The sequence below is a fragment of the Capricornis sumatraensis genome, chromosome 2, assembly GCF_032405125.1.
Source record: "Capricornis sumatraensis isolate serow.1 chromosome 2, serow.2, whole genome shotgun sequence".
In the NCBI taxonomy this organism is placed as follows: domain Eukaryota; kingdom Metazoa; phylum Chordata; class Mammalia; order Artiodactyla; family Bovidae; genus Capricornis; species Capricornis sumatraensis.
In genome coordinates, this window is record NC_091070.1 from 89728270 (window position 1) to 89753717 (window position 25448).

The window sequence follows — 25448 nt, forward strand, 5'->3', positions numbered from 1 at the left end:
CAAGGTAGTCTGGGGCCTTCTGCTTTGCTTGGCAAATGGCTTTGCTCTTTGGCACTTTTAAAGATATGATGAAAGCCGCTGCTGTCAACCTTTCCTCTTCTTCTTAAATAACTGTATATTAAAAGAGCCTTCTTGCCATTAATGTCTCTTGTGATGGATGTTCTTGTTTGCCTTGACTCATTTGTTTTATGCCCTATACACTGGATCTTTGTAACTTTAGTGCTTTGGAAATACATATAAAAGGAAAACCATCAAATTGCTTTTCCTGAAAGTACTGTGGGTGACTCCCAGGTGTGATCAATGCAGTATGTGTGTTTGGAAATTTTTTTCATAGCAGTTTCAACCAATGTAAAGTTTACAGAATACACACGGAGCAAAGAAACCATCCAGTGAAAGGGAGCACAGCAAGTACAATGAACTTCCGCAGAGGGCTCTATGCTTGGATAAGTTATGAGGCATCACTACACAACTACCTGGTAGGGGAGAAAGCTGTAAGTGTGCACAGACTCCCAAGGTCACCTTAGAGGAGACAGTTGTGAGTGTGCACAGAATCCCAAGGTCACCTTAGAGGAGAAAATTACAAAGCAATTTTGATGCCCATGGAACTCTCTCTAGCCTTAGCAGAGCCACAGAATATTAGCATTATAAGTCATCCAGCTTAATATCTCACTCCACAAATCCCTTCAATAAAAAATGTAGCCTCTACCAGCACATTTCCAGTAACAAAGAACTCATTACTTTGCAGAAAAACCCATTTCACTTTTGGAGTACTCCCCAAGATTTTCCTAATTCAGAGCCAATATCTGTTTCCTCTGCCTTCCACCAGTGTGTCCTAATTTTACTCTTCAGAACTATAGACAGATTTAATCATATCCTCAATTGAAGTGATATTCTTCAAATATTTTTAAAGCAACTTTCATCTCTCTCATGTCTTCTGTTTGGCTCCTTGATTTCTCCAGTTCCTTTAACTTTTTGACTTGTGATGTGGTATTAAAAAACAAAAAAACAAAAAAATCAGAGCTCAGAAAGGTGCCAGTTTAGTGACTCTCTTCAAAGTACTCTCTGACTTGACAATGTCCCTATGAAATGTGCTCACAACCAGACAGAGTATGCTAGATGTGGCTGGATAATTAAGAATCCAGGGGGACTACTAGTTTCCACAAATCTGGTCACATGTACATATTAATGTACAGTTAATAGAGGAAAACAATAGAATGGGAAAAACCAGAGATCTCTTCAAGAAAATTAGTTTTACCAAGGGAACACTTCATGTAAAGATAGCCACAATAAAGGACAGAAATTGTATGGACCAAATAGAAGCAGAAGATATTAAAAAGAGGTGGCAAGAATACACAGAAGATCTATACAAAAAATATCTTCATGACCCAGATAACCACGATGGTGTGATCACTCACCTAGAGCCAGACATCCTGGAATGCAAAGTCAAGTGGGCTTTAGGAAGCATCACTACGAACAAAGCTGGTGGAGGTGATGCAATTCCAGTTGAGCTAATTCAAATTCTAAAAGATGATGCTGTGAAAGTGCTGCACTCAACATGCCAGCAAATTTGGAAAACTCAGCAGTGGCCACAGGACTGGAAAAGGTCAATTTTCATTCCAATCCCAAAGAAAGGCAATGCCAAAGAAAGTTCAAACTACTGCACAATTGCACTCATCTCACACACTAGCAAAGTAATGCTCAAAATTCTCCAAGCCAGGCTTCAACAGTATGTGAACCGTGAACTTCCAGATGTTTTAGCTGGATTTAGAAAAGGCAGAGGAACCACTCTATTATACAGAGTGAAGTAAGCCAGAAAGTAAGTCAGAAAGAAAAACACCATACTAATGCATATATATGGAATTTAGAAAGATGGTAATGATAACCCTGTATGCGAGAGCAATAGAGACACAGATGTATAGAACAGTCTTTTGGACTCTGTGGGAGAGGGTGAGGGTGGAATAATTTGGGAGAATGGCATTGAAACACGTATAATATCATATGTGAAACAAATTGCCAAATAAATAAATATATTATTCTCAAAAAACAAACAAACAAACAAACAAATTGCCAACATCCATTGGATCATTGAAAAAGCAAAAGAGTTCCAGAAAAACATCAACTTCTGCTTTATTTACTATGCCAAAGCCTTTGACTGTGTGGATCACAATAAACTGTGGAAAATTCTGAGAGAGATGGGAATACCAGACCACCTTATCTGCCTCCTGAGAAATCTGTATGCAGGTCAAGAAGCAACAGTTAGAACTGTACATGGAACAACAGACTTATTCCAAATTGGGAAAGGAGTACATCAAGGTTGTATATTGTCACCCTGCTTATTTAACTTGTATGCAGAGTATATCATGCCAAATGCCAGGCTGGATGAAGCACAAGCTGGAATCAAGATTGCTGGGAGAAATATCAATAACCTCAGATATGCAGATGACACCACCCGTACAGCAGAAAGTGAAGAAGAACTAAAGAGCCTCTTGATGAAAGTGAAAGAGGAGAGTGAAAAAGCTGGCTTAACGCTCAACATTCAGAAAACTAAGATCATGTCACCTGGTCCTATCACTTCATGGCAAATGGATGGGGAAACAATGGAAACAGTGAGAGACTTTGTTTTCTTAGGCTCCTAAATCACTGCAGATGGTGACTGCAGCCATGAAATTAAAAGACGCCTGCTCCTCGGAAGAAAAGCTATGACAAACCTAGATGGCATATTAAAAAGGACAGACATTACTTTGCCAACGAAGGTCCGTCTAGTCAAAGCCATGGTTTTTCCAGTAGTCATGTATGGATGTGAGAGTTGGAGTATAAAGAAAGCTGACTGCTGAAAAATTGATATTTTTAAATTGTGGTGTTGGAGAAGACTCTTGAGAGTCCCTTGGAAGGCAGGGAGATCAAACCAGTCCATCCTAAAGGAAATCAGTCCTGAATATTCATTGGAAGGCCTGATGCTGAAGCTGAAACTCCAATAATTTGGCCACCTGATGCAAAGAACTGCTGCTGCTGCTGCTGCTGCTAAGTCGCTTCAGTCGTGTCCGACTCTGTGCGACCCCATAGACGGCAGCCCATCAGGCTCCCCCGTCCCTGGGATTCTCCAGGCAAGCACACTGGAGTGGGTTGCCATTTCCTTCTCCAATGCATGAAAGTAAAGAGTGAAAGTGAAGTCGCTCAGTTGTGTCCGACTCTTAGCGACCCCATGGACTGCAGCCTACCAGGCTCCTCCGTCCATGGGATTTTCCAGGCAAGAGTACTGGAGTGGGGTGCCACTGCCTTCTCTGGATGCAAATAACTCACCAATTGCAAAAGATCCTGATGCTGAGAAAGATTGAAGGCAGGAGGAGAAGGGGATGACAGAGGATGAGATGGTTGGATGGCATCACCAACATGATGAACATGAGTTTGAGCAAGCTCCAGAAGTTGGTGACAGACAGGGAGGCCTGGTGTGCTATAGTCCATGGGGTTGCAAAGAGTTGGATATGACTGAGTGACTGAACTGAACTGACTAAACTGAAAATTTAAGAAACTTTTTAAAAAGTTGCATCACCCTATCTGTTCGTTCACTCAGCAAACATTTTTGAGCAACTAGTAAGTGCCAGGCACTGAGCTCAACACTGGGTGGTTCTTAACACTGTTGATTAGAATGCTTAGGGTGTTGTTGTTGTTGAGTCTCTCAGTCACGTCTCACTCTTTGCGACCCCATGGACTGCAGCATGCCAGGCTTCTGTGTCCTTCAGTATCTCCCGGAGTTTGTTCAAAAAAGCCATCCAACCATCTCATCCTCTGTCTCTGTCTTCTCCTCCTGCCTTCAATCTCCTAGCATCAGGGTTTTTTCCAATGAGTTGGCTCTTTGCATCAGGTAGCCAAAGTATTAGGGTTTCAGCTTCAGCATCAGTCCTTCCAATGACTATTCAGGACTGATTTCCTGTCCAACTCTCCATCCATACATGACTACTAGAGAAATCATAGCTTTGACTAGATGGACCTTTGTCAGCAATGTGATGTCTCTGCTTCTTAATATGCTGTCTAGGTTTGTCATAGTCTTTCTTCCAAGGAGCAAGCATTTTTTAATTTCATGGCTGTATTCACCAACTGCAGTGATTTTGGAGCCCAAGAAAATAAAAGTCTCTCACTGTTTCCATTGGTTCCCCATCTATTTGCCATGAAGTATGGGACTAGATACCATGATCTTAGTTTTGGGGTCTCCCTCAGCCTGTGTATCTGCAATTTCCTTTTCACTACCAGAGAAAGGATTTACATTTCTTATTGTTAAATTTCCTCTGACTGTGGCTTGTTGCGTCAGCTTGGTAAGACCTTGGAAATCTTGATGATGGCATCCTATATGTTCAACGGTCTTTTCCAGTTCTGTGCCAGCTGCAAACATTACAAAATATTGTCTGTGTTTTCACCCAAGTCAACGATTCACTGAAAAGTTCAATGCCGAAGACAAATCCTTGTCAGAAAACACTACATACTTTGCTACAAGGCAACTTATCAACCCCCAGTAGTACTATTTATCTAGCTCATTCTCTTTTTTACATTATTCAGAAAGGTAAAGTAAGTGACTTCATAAAATTGACTTAAAAGTTTAGGACTTAGTTTTAGTAAATCTATCTGCCTTCAAATAACCCTAGCTTTCTTTTCCAGGAAATCCCCAAAGGTATGACTAATAATACAACCCTCTGGGAGTTTGTCTGAAAGTTCATGAAAATTCTTTGCACTTTCTGCATATGACCACTTTAAAACTAAGCTCATTCAATGGTGCCTAGTAAGAATGTAGTGAAAGTTAACAGGGAAAATGAGCACTGGGCCTTCAGTACAGCCTTGCTTTGCTGTGATGGCTCCATAAATAAATAGTATTATAAGTGCCTCATTTTTCCCCTTCAGTATTTGGTTCAGAAGTCTAACTGTTTTTTTGGCTGTACAACGTGGTTTCCAAGATCTTAGTTCCCTGGCCAGGGACTAAACCTGGGCCCTTGGTAGGGAATGCTCAGACTCCTAACCACTGGACTGACAAGGAATTCCAGAATTCTAACTTTTTTAACTCTTTCACCTCTTTCAAATTGTATCTCTCATTAGCCTGCAAGCTTCAGAACAACCACTCTGAACTATCTGACTTTTCCTATCGCAGGCTGAGGAGCTTGGCTGGCTCTGTCCAGTCATCACCACTAGTTCTTGGAGTTTCCTTCGTTTCCACAGCACCAACTGTTTTTCTGTAGCTGTCAAATTTAGGCTGAAGAAGCAGTCTTCATGCTTTTTCTGAGAGGTGAGGCTTTCGCTAAGGAAAGCCAAGAGTTCACCAACTCATCAGTTTTGGAAGACAGTTTCTTAAATAGTAGAGAGATGTCTCTGTCTGTCTATCTAGCTAATATAAGAATCTGAAATTTTTATTGAGCTTCACAGCCTAAAAAAGTTATTATACTTTATATAAGTCAGTTTCTCCAATCACCCTGAAAGGTAGCTATTATCACTCTCACTTTAAAGATAGTAAATTGAGGTTAAGAGCGATTCAGAGATGTTTTCATGGTGACACAGTTGTTAAGACTTTTAACTGTGACTCAAACTCAGGATACTACCTGCAAAGTTGTCTCCATGCCAGATTCAAGAAAATCAATCATATTCTCTACCTACCCCCAGTGGTTTCTACAGAATGCTCGTTTCTATCAAGATTATATCACCTGTGTTACTAATAATCTGATAGATCATTTCTATCAGAAACACTAGCTGCATTTCTTTTCAATCTTCATCCAAACGGTCTTCAACACTCATTCACTCAAAAGTGATTCTGAGCCAGACCTACTAAGTGACAGAGCATGAAGACTGCTTCTAGAATTTTCCACAACCAGGAATGGTTTTCTTAGCAAAGCTACTCTTCTCAGGCTCCATTTATTCCACTCAGTCTCTTCATGAGACACTTCCGTGTACAGGGCACTGTACTATGTGCTGCAGCAGACAAATGGGAGTTAAGGGACGTTCAGTCCCTGCCTTAAGGGGGCTGATAACCAGCTGGAGAAAAGGCATATAAGTCATTCAAATCCAATGCAAATTAAGAGTCGTGGAGGTGCGAAGTTATAAGGAAAGATGTTGGGAGGAATTTGAGATGCGCCTTGCATGTGGAAAATTTCAGTATCTGGAGATGGTGCAGGGCAGGCAATGGGGGCAACAGAGGGCAAGAGCAAAAGGACAGAAAAGGAGAGAGAGCGTGCGTGGGTCCAGGGAACCGTAGTTAAATCCATCCCATGGAAGCATGGGCTGCATGGATGACTGGAAGGATGGATAAACTGGAAAGGCTGGTTGGGAGTCAGGCAGCAGAAAGCCCTGAATGCCCAGCACGGATGTGTGTATCTTACTCAGTTTGGGATGGGAAGTCACTCTAGGTCTCCAGGGTCAGATATAACTAGACCCAAGTTATGCCTTGTGAACAGTAATGAGGCAGCTATGATAAGATGACTTGGAGAGTGAGAAACAGAGAGTGCAGTTCAGTTGCTTAGGTGGGTCCGACTCTTTGTGACCCCTTGAACTGTAGCATGCCAGGCTTCCCTGTCTATCACCAACTCCCGAAGCTTACTCAAACTCATGTCCATTGAATCGGTGATGCCATCCAACCATCTCATCCTCTGTGGTCCCCTTCTCCTCCTGCCTTCAATCTTTCCCAGCATCGGGGTCTTATCCAGTGACTCAGTTCTTTGCATCAGGTGGCCAAAATATTGGAGTTTCAGCTTCAGCATCAGTCCTTCCAATGAAATTTCCTTTAGAAATCAGACTGGTTTGATCTCCTTGCCGTCCAAGGGACTCTCAAGAGTCTTCTTCAACACCACAGTTCAAAAACATCAGTTCTTTGGTGCTCAGCTTTCTTTATGGTCCAACTCTCACATCCATACATGACTACTGGAGAAATCATAGCTTTGACTAGATGGACCTTTGTCAGCAATGTGATGTCTCTGCTTCTTCATCTGCTGTCTAAGTTTGTCATGCTTTTTCTTCCAAGCAGCAAGCATCTTTTAATTTCATGGCTGCAGTCACCATCTGCAGTGATTTTTGCAGCCTAAGAAACAGAGTCACGGAGAAACAGAGAGCCCAGTGGCAAACTCCCTTCTTTGCAGCTCTCATAGGAAACGCTTGAGTTTCTCATAGGAGCTCATCTAGGGCCCAGATGACCAAACCTTGCTCTTTGATACCATCTGTGCAGTCGCCCTCTCCCAAACCATAACTTTGTGTCTTATTTCCTATTCCAATGTTTTTCGTCACAAGAGATATATCTTGACTTCTTCTGTTTCACTACTCTCCATGAAGATCAGCTGAGCCGAGTCAGCTGAATGATGACTGGGGTTCACCTTCCGGGACGGTGATTCTTCCCCACCCTCCACAGATCACAGCAGGGGTGCACGGCCACCCGAAGGGTCAGGCCACCAGAGATGTCCTCCTGCCCTTTGTGATCTCTTGCTCGCCTGGTCCCTGCTTCACTCACTCCCTACTCACATGACTGTGCTTACCCCTTGCCCCAGCTAGTGACTGTTCTAATCCTTAGGCCGGGACAACTCCACCAGCTGGTTTACTAATTTATTACTGTAACAGGGAAGAGTCAATTCTGACTCCTGTTGGATCTGTTTCTTTGACTTTAACCTTTGCTTTCTGTTGCTTTTGTTATTATAATCATAGATAACGGCCTGCCTCAGGGAACACGGTCCCTCTGCCCGAAAGTTAAAGTGGCTGTGTTCAGCTCACAGGGAGACAATCTGACTCTGCCCACCTGTGCATGGCTGCAGAAAAGAAGAAGTTAACACATGCTCTCCTGTTCTGCAAAAGAAGTGGCCTTTTTGCTTTACTTCCTCACCTCCTCTCCCACTCTGTTCCGTAAAACAAACTGGCATCCAGACCCTGAAAAGATGATTTTTTGGAGACACTCCTCTGCCATCCTCTCGGTCTGCCAGCTTTCTGAATAAAGTCATGTTCCTTGCCTCGACACCTGTCTCACGATTCACCGGCCTGTCATGTGGTGAGCAGAGTGAACTTGGACTCAGTAACACACATCTGCGTTTAATTAATCTGAGGTCATTAATCTGAGGGGGCTGTGAGAGATGTGTCCCAGCTGCTGGTTTCCCTGGTAACTGACAGTCAACCTGATGTCAGTTCCCCCTACAAATGGTAGCCTCCCTATCCCCCTGAATGGCCAAGATTGCTGCCATGTCCTGCCTGCTGTCTGCCATACAGTGGGATGTCTCTCCAGGACCTTTTGCTGCAGACTTGTAAGAGCCCCTTTCCAGTAAACCAACGATGTGTGGGCTCTTTGTTTACTCTTGAGGTTAGACAACAAGACGTACAGGTGTCCAGGATGCAACCCAACACCACCTCTGAACACCTCCACAGAGAGTTACAACCACACACCACATCTTTTTCTTGGACCTGATGGACCCACTGACTTATCTTTCTTATTCCAGTCAGAACACGCTGCTGCTCCGGCCGAGACCTTTCAGTGATGGCAAATCTCTGCATTTTTTCCTACTGCTCCAGGGAAACTTGAATGTCAAATTCTTCAACTCTCACAACTCTAATTCTGATATAAATTCCTCTTCGTTTTCTGAGAATTGTCATAGGACTCCTTTAAAAACAAATTTTTTTTTCTAAGAGCTATTTATCTTTTCTAGTAGGCTGGCAGGCGGAGAGGTATTCACAATCATTTCCTCTTTTTTTCTCCTTTAACATAGAAATCAGCTGGTGTTAACAGTTGACTCACTGCTGCTGCTGCTGCTGCTAAGTCGCTTCAGTCGTGTCCAACTCTGTGTGACCCCATAGATGGCAGCCCACCAGCCTCTACCGTCCCTGGGATTCTCCAGGCAAGAACACTGGAGTGGGTTGCCATTTCCTTCTCCAATGCATGAAAGTGAAAAGTGAAAGGGAAGTTGCTCAGTCGTGTTTAGCGACCCCATGGACTACAGCCTTCAAGGCTCCTCTGGTTGACTCACTGATGACTCTTCAAAGGAAAAACATCTACCTGCCCAAGCATTCCCCCAGCCTCTACAGAGCAAATGGAAAGAAATCAGTGCAGGCGGAGGGGGGAGTTCCTTCCTGTTTTTCCACTATGGCAGATTTAGAAGTAGAGTGAGATTCAGCGAGAGTGAAAACCTAGAGGCAGAGCTCTTCACTCTACCGAGGGCCTTTTAGCCGCCAAGCTGAGTGAGCTAAAAGAAAAACCTTCCAGAGCATTTACAATAGCTTAGGTAGCTTCTTAAAAGAGAAGCTCCTCCTCTAAAGAGCAGGGTGGTTTTTATATACCATAAACTGAGCAGAGAAGACGAGCTGTTCCTTCAGTAGCTCTGAGGCAAAATGGGGTTTTCAGAACCAGGGAGAGAGATGGGGGAAATGACCTCCCAGCATGGCTTCAGGTGGGGCAGAGGGAGCAGGAATGAACCACCGGCTAAATCATGAACCAGGTCCCCAGCTCCTTCCATGACCTGAAACCGCACCTCAGCCCCTGAGAGGCCATGAGGAACAGAGAAAGCAGACTGGACAGTGGGGTGGAGTGGGAGGAGGGAAGGAGGATATTGGAAACTGACATAAAGGAAGCCACTAAAACCCCACTCCTTTTTGCTTTTAACTCTATTGTCCTAGGAACGCTAAGAATTAGGGGTTTCTTTCAGTTCCTAACACCTGCAGCTTTAAGTGTTCAATCACAATTAGAGTCTGAGAGAGTCTGAAGTGCTCGAAGGATCTCCTCCGTAAAGCAAATTGAAATAAATAAAACAATCTCTGCAGGAAGGATCAATCCTCCTCCTTTTTTTATTAAAAACATCAGGCAGCACAGACACGTATCTGTCACATTCCTCAATAAGCAGGAACAGGTGCTGTCCCCAGGGCACGGGTGGAAGAGGAGGAGATGAAAAAACAGTGACCTTTTTCTTTGGGAGTCATTTCTTAGCATACCGTAGTAACTCACTTTGACAGTGAAACATTTGACAGCAGGGGGAACAACCAAATGACAGATCTGTGTAAACTGGCACAAAACAGGTAGAAAAGAGAGCTGTTCATTTAGTTCCACCTGTGAGATACTGTCTCCATCAAGTCCAGGCGCTGCATGCAGAGCTAGGAGTTAAGTCTGCCACACGCCTCTGCTGCTGCTGCTGCTAAGTCGCTTCAGTCGTGTCCGACTCTGTGCGACCCCACAGACAGCAGCCCACCAGGCTCCCCCGTCCCTGGGACTCTCCAGGCAGGAACACTGGAGTGGGCTGCCATTTCCTTCTCCAATGCATGAAAGTGAAAAGTGAAAGTGAAGTCGCTCAGTCATGTCCGACTCTTAGCAACCTCATGGACTGCAGCCCACCATGCTCCTCCAGCCACACGCCTCTACAGGAGCACAAAGAATGGGGTGGGTGGCTATTACAGGCTGAGTGCTTGTGTTCCCCTCAAATTCATGTGCTGAAGCCCCGGTCCTCAGAGTGATGGTATGGGAAGTGGACCTCTGGGTGGGAATTCGGTTTAGGTGAGGTCATGAGGGCAGGGCCCTCCTGATGGCATCAGTGTCCTTATAAGAAAAGGAAGACAGAGTTTTCTCTTTCTCTCTCTACCAGTACACACCAAAGAAAGGCCATATGAGGCCACAGTGAGAAGGTGGCCATTTACAAGTCAGCACTCAGGCTATCAGCAGGCACCCAATCTGCTGGCAGCTTGACCTTGGACTTACCAGTCTCTGGTACTATGGGAAATTAAAGTCTATTGCTTAAGCCACAGATTTTACGGAGTTTATGGTATGTGTTACAGCAGATCGAACTAATACAGTGGCTTAATTGTGCTGGGTCCTGTCCCTTCAGGAACTGGATCCAGAATAACATGAGGATGTGGCAATGTCAAAGTGCATTTTGGCCACAAGCAAGTCTTCCTTCTTTCTCCCGATATCAACTCACCCTCCCTATACAGGTAAATGTACAAGTCAAAGAATTTGGTATTGAAAGCTGAAATGAATGGTGGATAGAACCACCTGAAGGAAAGAAGACAACCCCCTCTCCCGCCCCCTGTCCACCGAATCCTGGAAGAGGCAGAGAGGATTTTTAAGAAAATGATTTCTACAAACTTGCTTACCTTTATTTAAACGTCCCATGACAGTAAATTCAAAATATTTGCTGTGGTCAGCTGAAGAGTAAAGGCCGAAGATGGTGGCTGAGCTTTTCGACTGCAGCTTGAAGGTGGAGATCACGTAGAGCTCGTTCAAAGTGGGGTCTGTCAGGATTGGCTGCAGAACACTTGGGTTCAGCCTCTGGCTGGCAGATGGGAGAAGGTCAAAGACTGGGGAGAATGGGAAGACAAGGACAATCAGTGAAAGGTTTAACTTACAGACAAATGTGGTTTTTGTTGTTTTGTTTTTGAGGGGGGACAATTTTCACAATAAGCTATGAAGTAACCTGATATTATAATCATTTTTCCACTCTGTCAAACTTGCCAGTTGTCTCTTATCACTCTACGGTGACTGGATATTTGAACTAGAAGAAATATAGTACAATATTCATCACCAAGTTATAGACCCCAAGAGAAGACAAAATTTGCAAACCCATTTTGCCTGAAGAAGTGACTCTGCAAATGCCCACCAGAAAAAGCACTAAATGTTTAGCATGTGGGGGATCGGGAGAGAACATGAGCTTCCCAGGTGGGGCTAGTGGTAAAGAACCCACCTGCCAATGCAGGAGACATAAGAAACAATGTGGGTTTGATCCTTGGATCAGGAAGATCCCCTGGAGGAGGGCATGACAGCCCACTCCAGTATTCTTGCCTGGAGAATCCCATGGACAGAGGAGGCTGGCAGGCTATAGTCCATGGGGTCACAGAGAATTGGATATGACTGAAGCAACCTTAGCATGCACGCATGCATACAGGTAACAGCATCCAAGTCACTGTGTTTCCTATGTCCTCTAGTAGTGAATTTCTGCCTTGGGATCCCTCATGTGCCTCCTGGATCAAATCCAGCTGTCTCTTCCTGGTCAGTAATAAATGACACGGGAATGCCATAGAAAGCATGGATGTGGTGGCAGATGCCGTGTCAACAAAACAATTTGCTGCCTTTGTGGGACCTAAGTGTGCCTTCGTGCATTTTCAGTTCTCCAATATGTCTCTGCTAAGAAGTTGTGAGTTTGACAATGTGGAAACAAAATGGAAACAAAACAGTACAACGAGCTTTCTATTTCTTGACTGTATAACCTGACAGAGTTGGTCTACAAAATCTAGAATCTAAATTTATATTGTGCAAGTTGCTTTTGATACAAGCCAGCTGCACTTTTAAACTTTATGAAAGCTACAAAAAAAGTGTGTCCAGTTAATTTCAAGGGCAAAGGCCAAATTTGGGTAACTTTCACTAGACTGTTACCTAGTGTTTCTTTTGGTTTATGCAAAATCGTTTGAACAATTCCACAGCCTGCAAGAACTTCAGGCTCCAGAGCTATTTTCTGGATATAATAAGCTGGTTACTAAAGATGGTCATAGTATCCATAATTTATAGAGTTCTTACAAATCAATGAAATAAGCATCCTAATAGAAAAAAAATGGGCACATAACATGAAAAAACAATTAACAGAAAAAGTATTACAAGGGAAAATAAGTACACAAATAATGTGTTCACGTGCTTAACTAATGATGAAGGAATTGCTAACTGAAACATCAAGGTAGGGCTTCCCTGGTGATCCAGTTAAGAATATACCTGCCGATGCAGGGGACACTGGTCTGATCCCTGCTCTGAGAAGATCCCACATGCTGCAAGGCAACTAAGTGTGTGCGTGTGTGTGCCACAACTACTGAGCCAGTGCTCTAGAGCTCGCAAGGCACAACTCATGAGCCCACACACCGCAACTACTGAAGCCTATGTGCCAAGAGCCTGTGCTCCTCAAAAGAGAAGCCACCACAATGAGAAGCCTGCACAGAGCAAGGAAGTGAGCCCCTGCTCACTGCAACCAGAGAAAGCCCTTGCACAGCAGTGAAGACGCAACACTGCTGCTGCTGCTAATTCGCGTCAGTCGTGTCCGATTCTGTGCGACCCCATAGACAGCAGCCCACCAGGCTCCCCCGTCCCTGGGATTCTCCAGGCAAGAACACTGGAGTGGGCTGCCATTTCCTTCTCCAATGCATGAAAGTGAAAAGTGAAAGTGAAGTCGCTCAGTCATGTCCAACTCTTAGCGACCCCATGGACTGTGGCCTACCAGGCTCCTCCATCCATGGGATTCTCCAGGCAAGAGTACCGGAGTGGGGTGCCATTGCCTTCTCTGAGTGACAGCAGCTTGGGCTAAATGTATTCACTGCTTTCGTTCTAGCCAGGAAGCAAGACAGGTGAACAAGGCCCAGATTAGGGGATAGACCTTGTCTCCCAAGTCTGTGCTGCTGCTGCTGCTGCTAAGTCGCTTCAGTCATGTCCAACTCTGTGAAACCCCATAGACGGCAACCCACCAGGCTCCCCCATCCCTAGGATTCTCCAGGCAAGAACAATGGAGCGGGTTGCCATTTCCTTCTCCAATGCATGAAAGTGAAAAGTGAAAGTGAAGTCGCTCAGTTGTGTCAGACTCTTAAATAAATAAACATTAAAAAAACACATTAAGGTATTATTTCCCTCATCAAATTGAAAAAACAATAAATACAACAACACCCAACTGTTGGTGAGAATTCGGGGAACTGGGTACTCTTATACCGGTGGGTCAAGATTTACACTAAAATAAACACTTTGAAGCCAGTTTAAAAAACAGTATCAAAGACCCCAAGACACACATGCTCTTTGATTTAGTGACTCTACTAAAGAAATTTATCTTAAGAAAATAATGGATAACACAGTAATGTATTTAGGTACAAGGAGATTCACCACCAGTATTAATTCTAAAGCTTCTATATAGGAAGGCGTTATGTGAAAATCTAATTGGAAGAGGTGGGAAACCTGGATCTTTGCTGGCATAGCATTTCACCTCTCTTTACCAGAGATGGCAGGGTTTGACAGAGACTACAGGGGTTCAGCCATCCCAAACCATCCTGTGGCACTGCAAATGTTCAATAAATTATTTACAATTTCAGAACACTGGACATAATCAAGTGTCCTATGCTAGAGCCCCAGCTAAATATATTTTATGCTGCGCTTAGTCTCATCCAACTCTTTGTGACCCTATGGACTGTAGCCAGACAGACTCCTCTGTCCATGAGGACTCTCCAGGCTAAAATACTGGAGTGGGTTGTCATGCCCTCCTCCAGGGGATCTTCCCAACCCAGGGATAGAACCTAGGTCTCCTGCGGTTTCTTAATTGCAGGCGGATTCTTTACCATCTGAGCCACCAGGGAAGCCCAAGAATACTGGAGTGGGTAGCCTATCCCTTTTCCAGGCGATCTCCCCAACCCAGGAATTGAACTGGGGTCTCCTGCATTGCAGGTGGATTCTTTACCAGCTGAGCTACCCAGGAAATTTTGGTCCATCCAAAAACAGTAATACTATCAAAAAGGGTAATGCAGCTGAATACTTATATATGGAAAGATGCTCATGATATATTATGGGGAGAAAGATTATCACAGTAATCCAAGTCTATGCCCTGACCAGTAATGCTGAAGAAGCTAAAATTGAACAGTTCTATGAAGACCTACAAGACCTTCTAGAACTAATACCCCAAAAAGATGTCCTTTACATTACAGGGACTGGAATGCAAAAGTAGTAAGTCAAGAAATACCTGGAATAACAGGCAAATTTGGCTTTGGAGTACAGAATGAAGCAGGACAAAGGTTAATAAGAGTTTTGCCAAGAGAACACACTGATTATAGCAAACACTCTCTTCCAACAACACAAGAGAAGACTCTACACATGGAAATCACCAGATGGTCAACACTGAAATCAGATTGATCATATTTTTTGCAGGCAAAGATGGAGAAGCTCTATACAGTCAGCAAAAACAAGACTGGGAGCTGACTGTGGCTCAGATCATGAACTCCTTATTGCCAAATTCAGACTGAAATTGAAGAAAGTAGGGAAAACCACTAGACCATTCAGGTATGACCTAAATCAAATCCCTTACAATTATACAGTGGAAGTGAGAAATAGAGGGATTAGATCTGATAGACAGAGTGCCTGATGAACTATGGTCGGAGGTTCGTGACATTGCACAGGAGACAGGGATCAAGACCACCCGAAGAAAAAGAAATGCAAAAAGGCAAAATGGTTGTCTGAGGAGGTCTTACAAATACTTGTGAAAAGAAGAGAAGTAAAAGGCAAAGGAGAAAAGGAAAGATATACCCACCTGAATGCAGAGTTCCAAAGAATAGCAAGGAGAGATAAGAAAGCCTTCCTCAGTGATCAATGCAAAGAAATAGAGGAAAATAATAGAATGGGGAAAACTAGAGATCACTTCAAGAAAATTAGAGACACCAAGGGAACACTTCATGCAAAGATGGGCACAATAAAGGACAGAAATGGTATGGACCTGACAGAAGCAGAAGGTATTAAGAAGAGGTGACAAGAATACACAGAAGAACTGTACAAAAAAAGATCTTCACGACCCAGATAATCATGACAGTGTGATCGCTCACCTAGAGCCAGACATCCTGGAATGTGAAGTCAAGTGGGCCTTAGGAAGCATTGCTACAAACAAAGCTAGTGGAGGTGATGGAATTCCAGGAGAGCTATTTCAAATCCTAAAAGATGATGCTGTGAAAGTGCTATACTCAACATGCCAGCAAATTTGGAAAACTCAGCAGTGACCACAGGACTGGAAAAGATCAGTTTTCATTCCAACCCCAAAGAAAGGCAATGCCAAAGAATGCTCAAACTACCACACAATTGTACTCATCTCACAAGCTAGCAAAGTAATGCTCAAAATTCTCCAAGTCAGGCTTCAACAGTACATGAACTGTGACCTTCCAGATGTTTTAGCTGGATTTAGAAAAGGCAGAGGAACCAGAGATCAAATTGCCAACATCTGCTGGATCATGGAAAAAGCAAGAGAGTTCCAGAAAAGCATCTACTTCTGCTTTATTGACTATGCCAAAGCCTTTGACTGTGTGGATCACAACAAACTGTGGAAAATTCTGAGAGAGATGGGAATACCAGACCACCTTACCTGCCTCCTGAGAAATCTGTATGCAGTTCAGGAAGCAACAGTTAGAACTGTACATGGAACAACAGACTGGTTCAAAATTGGGAAAGGAGTACGTCAAGGCTGTATATTGTCACTCTGCTTATTTAACTTATATGCAGAGTACATCACGAGAAAATGTTGGGCTGGATGAAACACAAGCTGTAATCAAGATTGCCGGGAGAAATATCAATAACCTCAGATATGCAGATGACACCACTCTTATGGCAGAAAGCGAAGAAGAACTAAAAAGCTTCTTGATGAAAGTGAAAGAGGAGAGTGAGAAAGTCGGCTTAAAATTCAACATTCAGAAAACTAAGATCATGGCATCTGGTCCCATCATTTCATGGCAAATAGATGAGGAAACAATGGAAACAGTGTCATACTTTCTTTTCTTGGGCTCCAAAATCACTGCAGATGGTGACTGCATCCATGAAATTAAAAGATGCTTGCTCCTTGGAAGAAAAGTTATGACTAGCCTAGACAGCAGATTAAAAAGGAGAAACATTACTTTGCCAACAAAGGTCTGTCTAGTCAAAGCTATGGTTTTTCCAGTAGTCATGTATGGATGTGAGAGTTGGACTTTTAAGACAGCTGAGGGCCGAAGAATTGATAAGGCTCTTGAGAGTCCCTTGGGCGGCAAGGAGATCAAACCAGTCCATCCTAAAGGAAATCATTCCAGAATATTCATTGGAAGGACTGATGCTGAAGCTGAAACTCCAATACTTTGGCCACCTGATGCGAAGAACTGACTCATTTGAAAAGACCCTGATGCCAGGAAAGATTGAAGGTGGAAGGAGAAGGGGATGACAGAGGATGGCATGGTTGGAGGCATCACTGACTCGATGGACATGAGTTGAGTAAACTGTGGGATTTGGTGATGGACAGGGAGGCCTGGCCTGCTGCAGTCCATGGGGTCACAAAGAGCAACTAAACTGAACTGAACTACAAAAAGAATTGAAAACCAATATGACAAGATGCTAATATGAATAGTACCTATCTCTCATTTGCATGATTATATTTACATTTTAAACTTCCTTTTCTTTTGTTTACCCAATTTTCTGTTTGTTCTTTTTTTTTTACAATGAAGTTGTATTGCTTTTGTAAGAAAAAATAGCTATAAAAGAAACAGGTAAAAAGCCTAGTTACTTAGGAATGTCTACTCTTTTTATAAGACGATCTGTCTTCAGATTGGATCTGTATTCTTTCTTTCATGTATACGGAGAACCTTTCACAATAATGAAATTAACACTAGCAATGTTGGAAAGCAGATTATCTATTATGTTCTTTCCTGTGTCCCACATTCCCCAAACGTGAGGATTGCTGCCCAGGGTACTTCAAGAAAGGGTGGAGAGTTTTTAAATTTACAGAGAACTGGAAAACTTTATATTTTCACCAGTAAAAGAGAAGGGAAATAAGACAACATATTTAAAAGTTCCCTGTAGGACAAGACATCTTCAGGAAAGAGATGTGTGTTTCAAGGATGGGAACAGCGTGCAGAACTAAACTCTTGGTATTCCTGATTCTTGCTTTGACCATGATTACTTCACAATTCACCTCAAACTAAACTAACCACATTTCAACCTGTATGGTTCTTCTAATCTACTGACTTCTCTCTCAAGAGGCAGAGTTGGGATTAGTTAGTAATGAGCTTGGAGAGCATTCTGAAAAGGAAATGAGACACTACAAGTTTCTATTAATGTTCTTATACTTCAGTAATAGTGCCAAGGTCTAAGCACAATCTTCTAGTGGTGCACAGGTGAAATTATTGCTACCAATGAGCCCAACCACCAAATCATGAAAATCAAATACTTACTAATAAAAATAGCAAGGCAGCTCAGAGGAAAAAGGAGAGAGCAAATTTTTCAGCAGAGCTGATAATTGTTAAGACTAATCAATTCAATAAAGGCATCTATCAGAAATTTGACTTAATCAGATCATCTACAGCAATTACATTAACCAGATCATGTAGGTATAGCCTGATTTCAAGTCTCCACAAAACAAGCAGCTATGTCTCAGGAAAAGCAAAATCCATACCTGCACATCATGAAGTTGCGTGTTCAAATGTCAAAAATTCGAGTAATGCAAAATATTAGACCCATGAATTCAAACCTGTTAAATAATGTCTGCAATAAGAAAGTTTCTGAACTGTGTTAAAAAGCTTCCTTCTGACACCAAAAGCAAAGGCAACAAAGAAAAGTAAACAAGGGAGCCTACGTCAAACTAAAAGGCTTCTACACAGCAAAGGAAAACAGTGAAATGAAAAGGCACCCTATGGAGTGGGAGAAAATATCCGCACATCACATCTCTGTTGTAAGGGGTTAATATCCAAATCATATAATGAATTCATACAACTCAACAGAAGAGACACACAAAACAACCAAGAACTACAACCAAACATGTTTACAAGTGGGCAGAAAATCCAAATAAACTTTTCCCCAAAGAAGACAGCCAGCCAGCATACACATGAACAGATGCCCAACATCACTAGTAACCAGAGAAATGCAAATCAAAACCACAATGACATGTTACCTTACAGCTGTTAGAATGGCTATTATTAAAAAGACAAGAAACAGCAAGTGTTGGTGAGAATGTGGGGGAAAGGGAACCCTGTACATCACTGGTGGGAATGCAAGGTGGTGCAGTCACTATGGAAAACAGTATGAAGGGTTCTCAAAAAATTAAAAATAGAACTACCATATGATCCAGCAATTTCACCGCTGGGTATTTATCCAAAGAAAACAAAACCATTAACTCTAAAAGATACGTGGAGTTATTCATCACAGCACTATTTATAATAGTCAAGATATGAAAACAACCAGTGTCTATCAGTGGATGAATGGATAAAGAAAATGACATATATAAAGGTGTAGACACACATATATGATAGAATATTATCCAGTCATTAAAAAGGAATGAAATCTTGCCATTTATAACAACATGGATGGACTTCATGGGCATTATGCTAAGTGTAATGGGGAAAAAATTACATATGATCTCATATGCAAAATCTTAAAAACAAGAATCTCATAGAATACAGAGAACAGACTAATGGTTGCCAGAAGTGGGAGCGGTGGTTATGGGGGTGAAATAGATGAAGAAGGCCAAAAGGTACAAACTTCTAGTTATAAAATAAGCTGTGGGGATATAACATAGAGCCTGGTGACTACAGTTAATAGTGCTATATTGCATATTTGAGAGTTGCTAAGAGAGTAGATCTTAAAGTCCTCATCACAAGGGAAAAAAATTGCAGCCATGTGTGGCGACAGATACTAAATAGACTTGTGGTGAACGTTTTGCAACGTATACAATTATCAAATCGTTATGTTGTACACCTGAAACTAATATAACATTATATGCCAATTATACATTAATTTTTTTAAAAAGTTTCCTTTCTTACCTTCCCAGAAGCAAGGTTGCAATGAATAAACTGCAGCGTTTTAAACATTTCAACTCAAACTAAAAGCAGTCCAGTACCCCCTGACAATAAAATTCTGGTAGCCTGGTCTAGAATCAGAATGAGTTGTTTGGTGAAATGCAAAGTTTAAACGGGTAATTACTGAAGTGGGAGGGGAAGGGACCAGGATAAGCAATCTTGACTCTGGCTTTCTAGAAAAAGCAATTTTTACTTCAAGGTTTATTTCCTTAGCTCGAAGGAAATTAACCCCAGGCATCAATTTCAAACAGATGAAGGCGATCGCTGGCTAGCCAATTAGAGCCCCAAGATCTTTTCTTGGTTAAATAACTTCTTCCTTTCGGTCTTCCCAAAATTCTGTTCAAGCTTAAGTGCTTTCTGCACAACGGTTCTTTTCACAAAGGAGTTTGAAGACTAATTATCCAAGTGCTTTTCAAATTATTTATCGAATTTTTAACCTCTGTAGAGAAAAGACCCATTTCTTAGCTTTCCTGTTCAATTTACCTCCAGAATCAAGTGAAGTGAAGTGAGGTCGCTCAGTCGTGTCCGACTCTTTGCGACCCCGTGGACTGTAGCCCACCAGGCTCCTCCGTCCATGGGATTCTCCAGGCAAGAATACTGGAGTGGGTTGCCAGTTCCTTCTCCGGGGGGGCGGGGGGGGGGTCTTCTAGACCCAGGGATCGAACCCAGGTCTCCCGCATTGCAGGTAGACGCTTTAATCTCTGAGCCACCAGGGCAGAGATCAAGCCGGCTCCCAAAGCTCCAGCAGAGCTGGAGCAGAAAAAGGTCAGAGGCAAGGCAACAGAGTAATACTGCGCCTTCCTTGGGTATGTGGCCTCAGACTAGGCTAACATCGAAGGATTTAGGATGTCATCGCCGAGGGGAGGGCGGCCCACAGAGCCGCAGGGCACAAAATCCAGATTTCACCGTACTCCAGACAGGACGTGTTCGAGGTCTAGGGCCGCGCTACAAGCTTAGTAGTGAACCCCACCTCTTTGCCTAGATTGAACATAAATTTTACACCCCCAAACTATTGTATAGGGAATTGATCTCACCGCCGGTAAATCGAGTCCCCAAAAATTCTAATCTCTAATGACCGCTTCCAAGCACAATACGCTTTCCCTCGGGCCCCAGAGGCGCAGTGAGGTGCCCAGAGGGACCCAGGAGCCCAGGGCGGAGCAGCGCGCGGGGCGGGTCCCTCCGTTCGCCCGAGCGGAGCTGCGGGACGGCGGGCTCGGTGGCCCGGAGCCCGGCTCGCACCCACTTACCCTGCGGGGTGGCCTGGGCGCCAGCCCCCAGCCAGGGCTGCAGGGCCAGGTGCAGCAGGAGGAAGGCGGCTCCGCGCGGGGCCAGCATGTTGGCTCTGCGCGCTCCCCGCGGGCGCGCGGGAGTCTCGGCAGCGGGGGCCCCGCCTGGGCGTGCGGGCGGCGCGCGGCCCCCGGTCGGGCTTCCCGCGGGCGGCGCAGGTGAGGCGAGCGCCGCGGCGTCCGGGCAGCCGTCGGGGGCGGCGCTCGGGTCCTGGCGCCGCGGAGCTGGGTGCGCTGGAGGCAGGGCTGGGCGCTTTATGGTCCGGCCGGCCGGGGCGGGGAAGGGCCGAGGCCGGGGCGGCCCCCTTGGCCAGGATCCCCTTTGGCCGGGAAGTGTGGGGGTGGCCGGAGCGGCGGAGGGAAAGGCGTGAGCCTGGGGACTGGGGACGCGAGGGGCCCCCCCTCCGCCCGACTCGGGTCTGGGGAGGTGGGCGTGGTCGCCGACCCCGGACGGACGAGGAAGTTAGGAGGATGGCAAGAGCGGGGATGCGGCTGGGAAGAAAGTGAGGACACGCAAGACAGGGAGAAGAGAGGGGCAAAGGAAGCCGAAAACGACACTGACCCGCTCGCTTTGGGCACCGTCCGTCCCCCACCGCTCCTTTTCCGAACGGAACATTGTTTGGACAAGCTTTTAACACCCGTCTTGGGCTCTGCGGGAACTTCTGCCTCCCAAGGTGGTCCGGTGAACAATTCGTTTCTTTTATTTCTTCAAGCTTGTCTTGAATACTTCAGATGGTGAATATTTTCCCCATCAGGCTTTGGGATGTGAACAGCGAATGTTTCAAAGTTTTTGAGTTTTTAATGGAAATAAAACACATCTCAAGGAATCCATCCAGACAGAACCGTTTATAGGATGGTAGAGTTTTATGGAGAATTTATTTTCCAAACACTTGTCTGCCCACTTCTGTTTCACCCTCCCAAAAGATTCCAAGTGACAGTTTAAAGCTATGGGAGTAGGACCTAAAAGAGAGGGAAGGAACATGAGGAATTAGTCTTCCTTCTAGCAAAGCCCCCTAAAAATAATGTGGATTAACTAGAGGAAAAAATATGTCAGAACAATGGTAAACTTTCCCCTCATAAACAATCTTGACAAATGGAGAAAATCCAGCAATGTATTTATATCCCTTTAAGTCTGAAAGAATTCCATTTCAAAGTTTAAGAATAAGCCACAAACTGCCACAAGCTGGAAGATTAACTCATCTTATTCGCAAACTGTGCTAGAATAACCCGTTATGATTCCACTTACAGGCAATGACCTGCAAGTTTGTGAGCCATATTCAGAGTTCCTTTGTATTATATATATTCGAGGTCTGCCATATTCTGGTTCGGGCTTCATTTAATGCCATGTTACACTAAAGTTTCTGTATGGAGTGGGTCACCATATGTCTACATATGAGAGAGCACTGAAGAGACAAAGGCACATGTTTCCAGCAGTGTGACTATACACTGTTACTGCTAAGTCACTTCAGTCATGTCCGACTCTGTGCAGCCCCATAGACAGCTGCCCACCAGGCTTCCTGTCCCTGAGATTCTCCAGGCAAGAATACTGGAGTGGGTTGCCATTTCCTTCTCCAGTGCATGAAAGTGAAAAGTGAAAGTGAAATCCTCAGTCGTGTCCTACTCTTAGCCACCCCATGGACTAGAGCCTACCAGGCTCCTCCGCCATGGGATTTTCCAGGCAAGAGTACTGGAGTGGGTTGCCATTGCCTTCTCACTATACACTAGTGAGATGGATTAGACTTGGGCTTCCCAGGTAGCCCTAGTGGTGAAGAATTCATCTGCCAATGCAGGGGATGGCATCGATCCCTGGGTCAGGAAGATCCCCTGGAGAAGGAAGTGGCAACCCACTCCAGTATTCTTGCCTGGGAAATCTCATGGACAGAGGAGCCTGGCGGGCTACAGTCCATGGGGTCACAAAGAATCAGACACGACTGAGCATGCGTGCAGAGTCTTCAAGTCTCCAGACAGTGTCCTCAGCAGTGGCCTGGGACAGAGGGGGCTCCAGACTCCCAACTTTTACTTTAAGCCCAACAGCTTTGCTTGTATATGTTTTATACAATTGACTTCAGAGTAAGTAGGACTAAGCTGGAAGTTATTTGAAGGCAGATACCATATTTTTCCCTGGTGGCTTAGATGGTTAAGCGTCTGTCTACAATGCGGGAGACCCGGGTTCAATCCCTGGGTCGGGAAGATCCCCTGGAGAAGGAAATGGCAATCCACTCCAGTACTATTGCCTGGAAAATCCCATGGACAGAGGAGCCTGGTAGGCTACATGTAGTCCATGGGGTCGCAAAGAGTCGGACACGACTAAGCGACTTCACTTCACTTCACCATATTTTTAAATCATCTTTGTTTAGTCCTCTTTCCCAGGCCTCCCCAGATCCCAGCAGATTCCCAGAAAAAATAGCTTGCACAGGTAGGCACACAATAAATTTTGGTTGAAACTGGATGACTACTAAGTGTAATTGAGCAACAAAAGAATCAAATGACTTTCTGCTAGCCTGATAGAACTTACAATTTAGTTTTGTTTTTAAAGATACTGCAATTTTATGAGGCTATTCTTTGGGGAATCACAGTCAGCTTTTTCTTTATGTCGTCGAAATCAGGAGGAAATTTAATTTCCATAAAAATCTATTAAATTGGCTGTGAAATATATGGTAGAGGAGGGAAAAGACTTGATTGGTGTCTTTTCTGTGCCACTTTATTAAACTATCTGTTGTTGTACTTACCACACTGAATTTTGATTTATCTTGATAATGTGCTAATTTATTGAATTACCTCCAAGTAACAAGCTGTAAACTCTTTAGTAGTATCTCATTTAATTTTTTATAGTCCCAATTTCAAGAACAGTTCTGGCACTTGATAGTGAGTAGCTCATTGAACTGACTTTCTTTCTCTTAGTACTGTAAAGTAGGGTAAAAGGTTATGATATGTTAGTAATCTATTTGTACTGTAGATTGCAAAAATGGCCCCAATGCTTCACTCTTTTTCTCCCTACAGCTTTTGTTTTCTTGCTGTAGCTCTGGGCTTAGATATGTAGCTCTTTTGGTCAATACAAATGTAGCAAAACTCCTACAAACAGAAGTTTAAAACATGCTTGTAACTGGACTGACTGACTATTTCTACTTCTGCCTTTGCCTTGATAGTGTGGCCGCACTAGCTTGTTGGAGGTTGAGACATGGAGCAGAGCTGAGTTACAAGTCATCCTAGACAAAGCCAGCTGAGCTCCACTTACAGCTGACTTACCCAGATGAGTACGTTCTGGCAAGATCAGCAGATCTGTCTTGTTGATTCCAGCCTTGAGAACAACTTTTTTTTTTTTTTTGGCATGCCATTAAGATTTTGTTGTTGTTCAGTTTCTAAGTTGTGTCCGACTCTCTGCAACCCCTTGGACTGTTGCTAGGCTTCCCTGTCCTTCGGTATCTCCCGGAGTTTTCTCAAACTCATGTTCATTGAGTTGGTAATGCTATCCAACCATCTCATCCTCTATTGCCCCCTTCTCCTTTTGCCTTCAGTCTTTCCCAGAATTAGGGTCTTTTGCAATGAGTTAGCTCTTCAAATCAGGTGGCCAAAGTATTGGAGCTTCAGCATTAGTCCTTCTAATGAATATTCATAGTAGGACTGACTGGTTTGATCTTTCTGTCCAAGGGACTCTGAAGAGTCTTCTCCAACACCACAGTTCAAAAGCATCAATTCTTCAGTGCTCAGTTTTCTTTATAGTCCAACTCTCACATCCACACATGACTACTGGAAAAACCATAGCTTTGACTATAAAGACCTTGGTCGGCAGAGTGATGTCTCTGCTTCTTAATACACCACCTAGGTTTGTCATAGCTTTCCTTCCAAGGAGCAAACGTCTTTTAATTTCATGACCACAGTCATCGTCTGCAATGATTTTGGAGCCCAAGAAAATAAAATCTGTCACTGTTTTTATTTTTTTCCCCTTCTATTTGCCATTAAGTGATGGGACAGGATGCCATGATCTTACTTTTATGAATGTTGAGTTTTAAGCCCGCTTTTTCACTCTCCTCATTAACCCTTATCAAGAGGCTCTTTAGTTCCTCTTCACTTTCTGCCATAAGGGTGGAATCATCTGCATATCTGAGATTGTTGATTTTTCTCTGGGCAATCTTGATTCCAGCCTGTGATCCATCCAGCCTGGCATTTCACATGATATATTCTACTTACACGTAAAATAAACAGAATGACAATTTACAGCCTTGTCTTACTCCTTTCCCAGTTTTGAACCAGTCTGTTGTTTCATGTCCAATTCTAACTGTTGCTTCTTGACCTGCATACAGGTTTCTCATGAGACAGGTAAGAAGTTCTGATATACTCATCTCTTTCAGAATTTCCAGTTTGCTGTGATCCACACCGTCAAGGCTTTAGAATAGTCATTGAATCAGAAGTAATGTTTTTCTGGAATTTCCTTGCTTTCTCTATGACCCAACAAATGTTTGCAATTTGTCGCTGGTTCCTCTGCCTTTTCTAAACCTAGCTTGTACATCTGGAAGTACTCAGTTCACATACTGCTGAAGCCTAGTCTGAAGGATTTTGAGTATAACCTTGCTAGCATGTGAAATGAGCACAATTGTACAGTAGTTTGAACATTCTTTGGCATTACCCTTCTTTGGGATTAGAATAAAAACTGAC

At 43.7% G+C, this 25448-nt stretch overlaps 1 protein-coding gene across 1 annotated transcript in view; it reads right to left on the reverse strand.

Moving 5' to 3' along the window:
• THBS4 (thrombospondin 4) overlaps positions 1 to 20844 on the reverse strand; it is a 53674-nt gene extending 32830 nt beyond the window's left edge. The window contains exons 1-2 of the mRNA XM_068966380.1: positions 20757 to 20844; positions 11077 to 11280 (exon numbers count right to left, since the gene is read on the reverse strand). Coding sequence (XP_068822481.1) covers positions 11077 to 11280; positions 20757 to 20844 — 292 coding nt within the window. The remainder of the gene's footprint in view (positions 1 to 11076; positions 11281 to 20756) is intronic.
• Positions 20845 to 25448: the final 4604 nt, after the last annotated feature.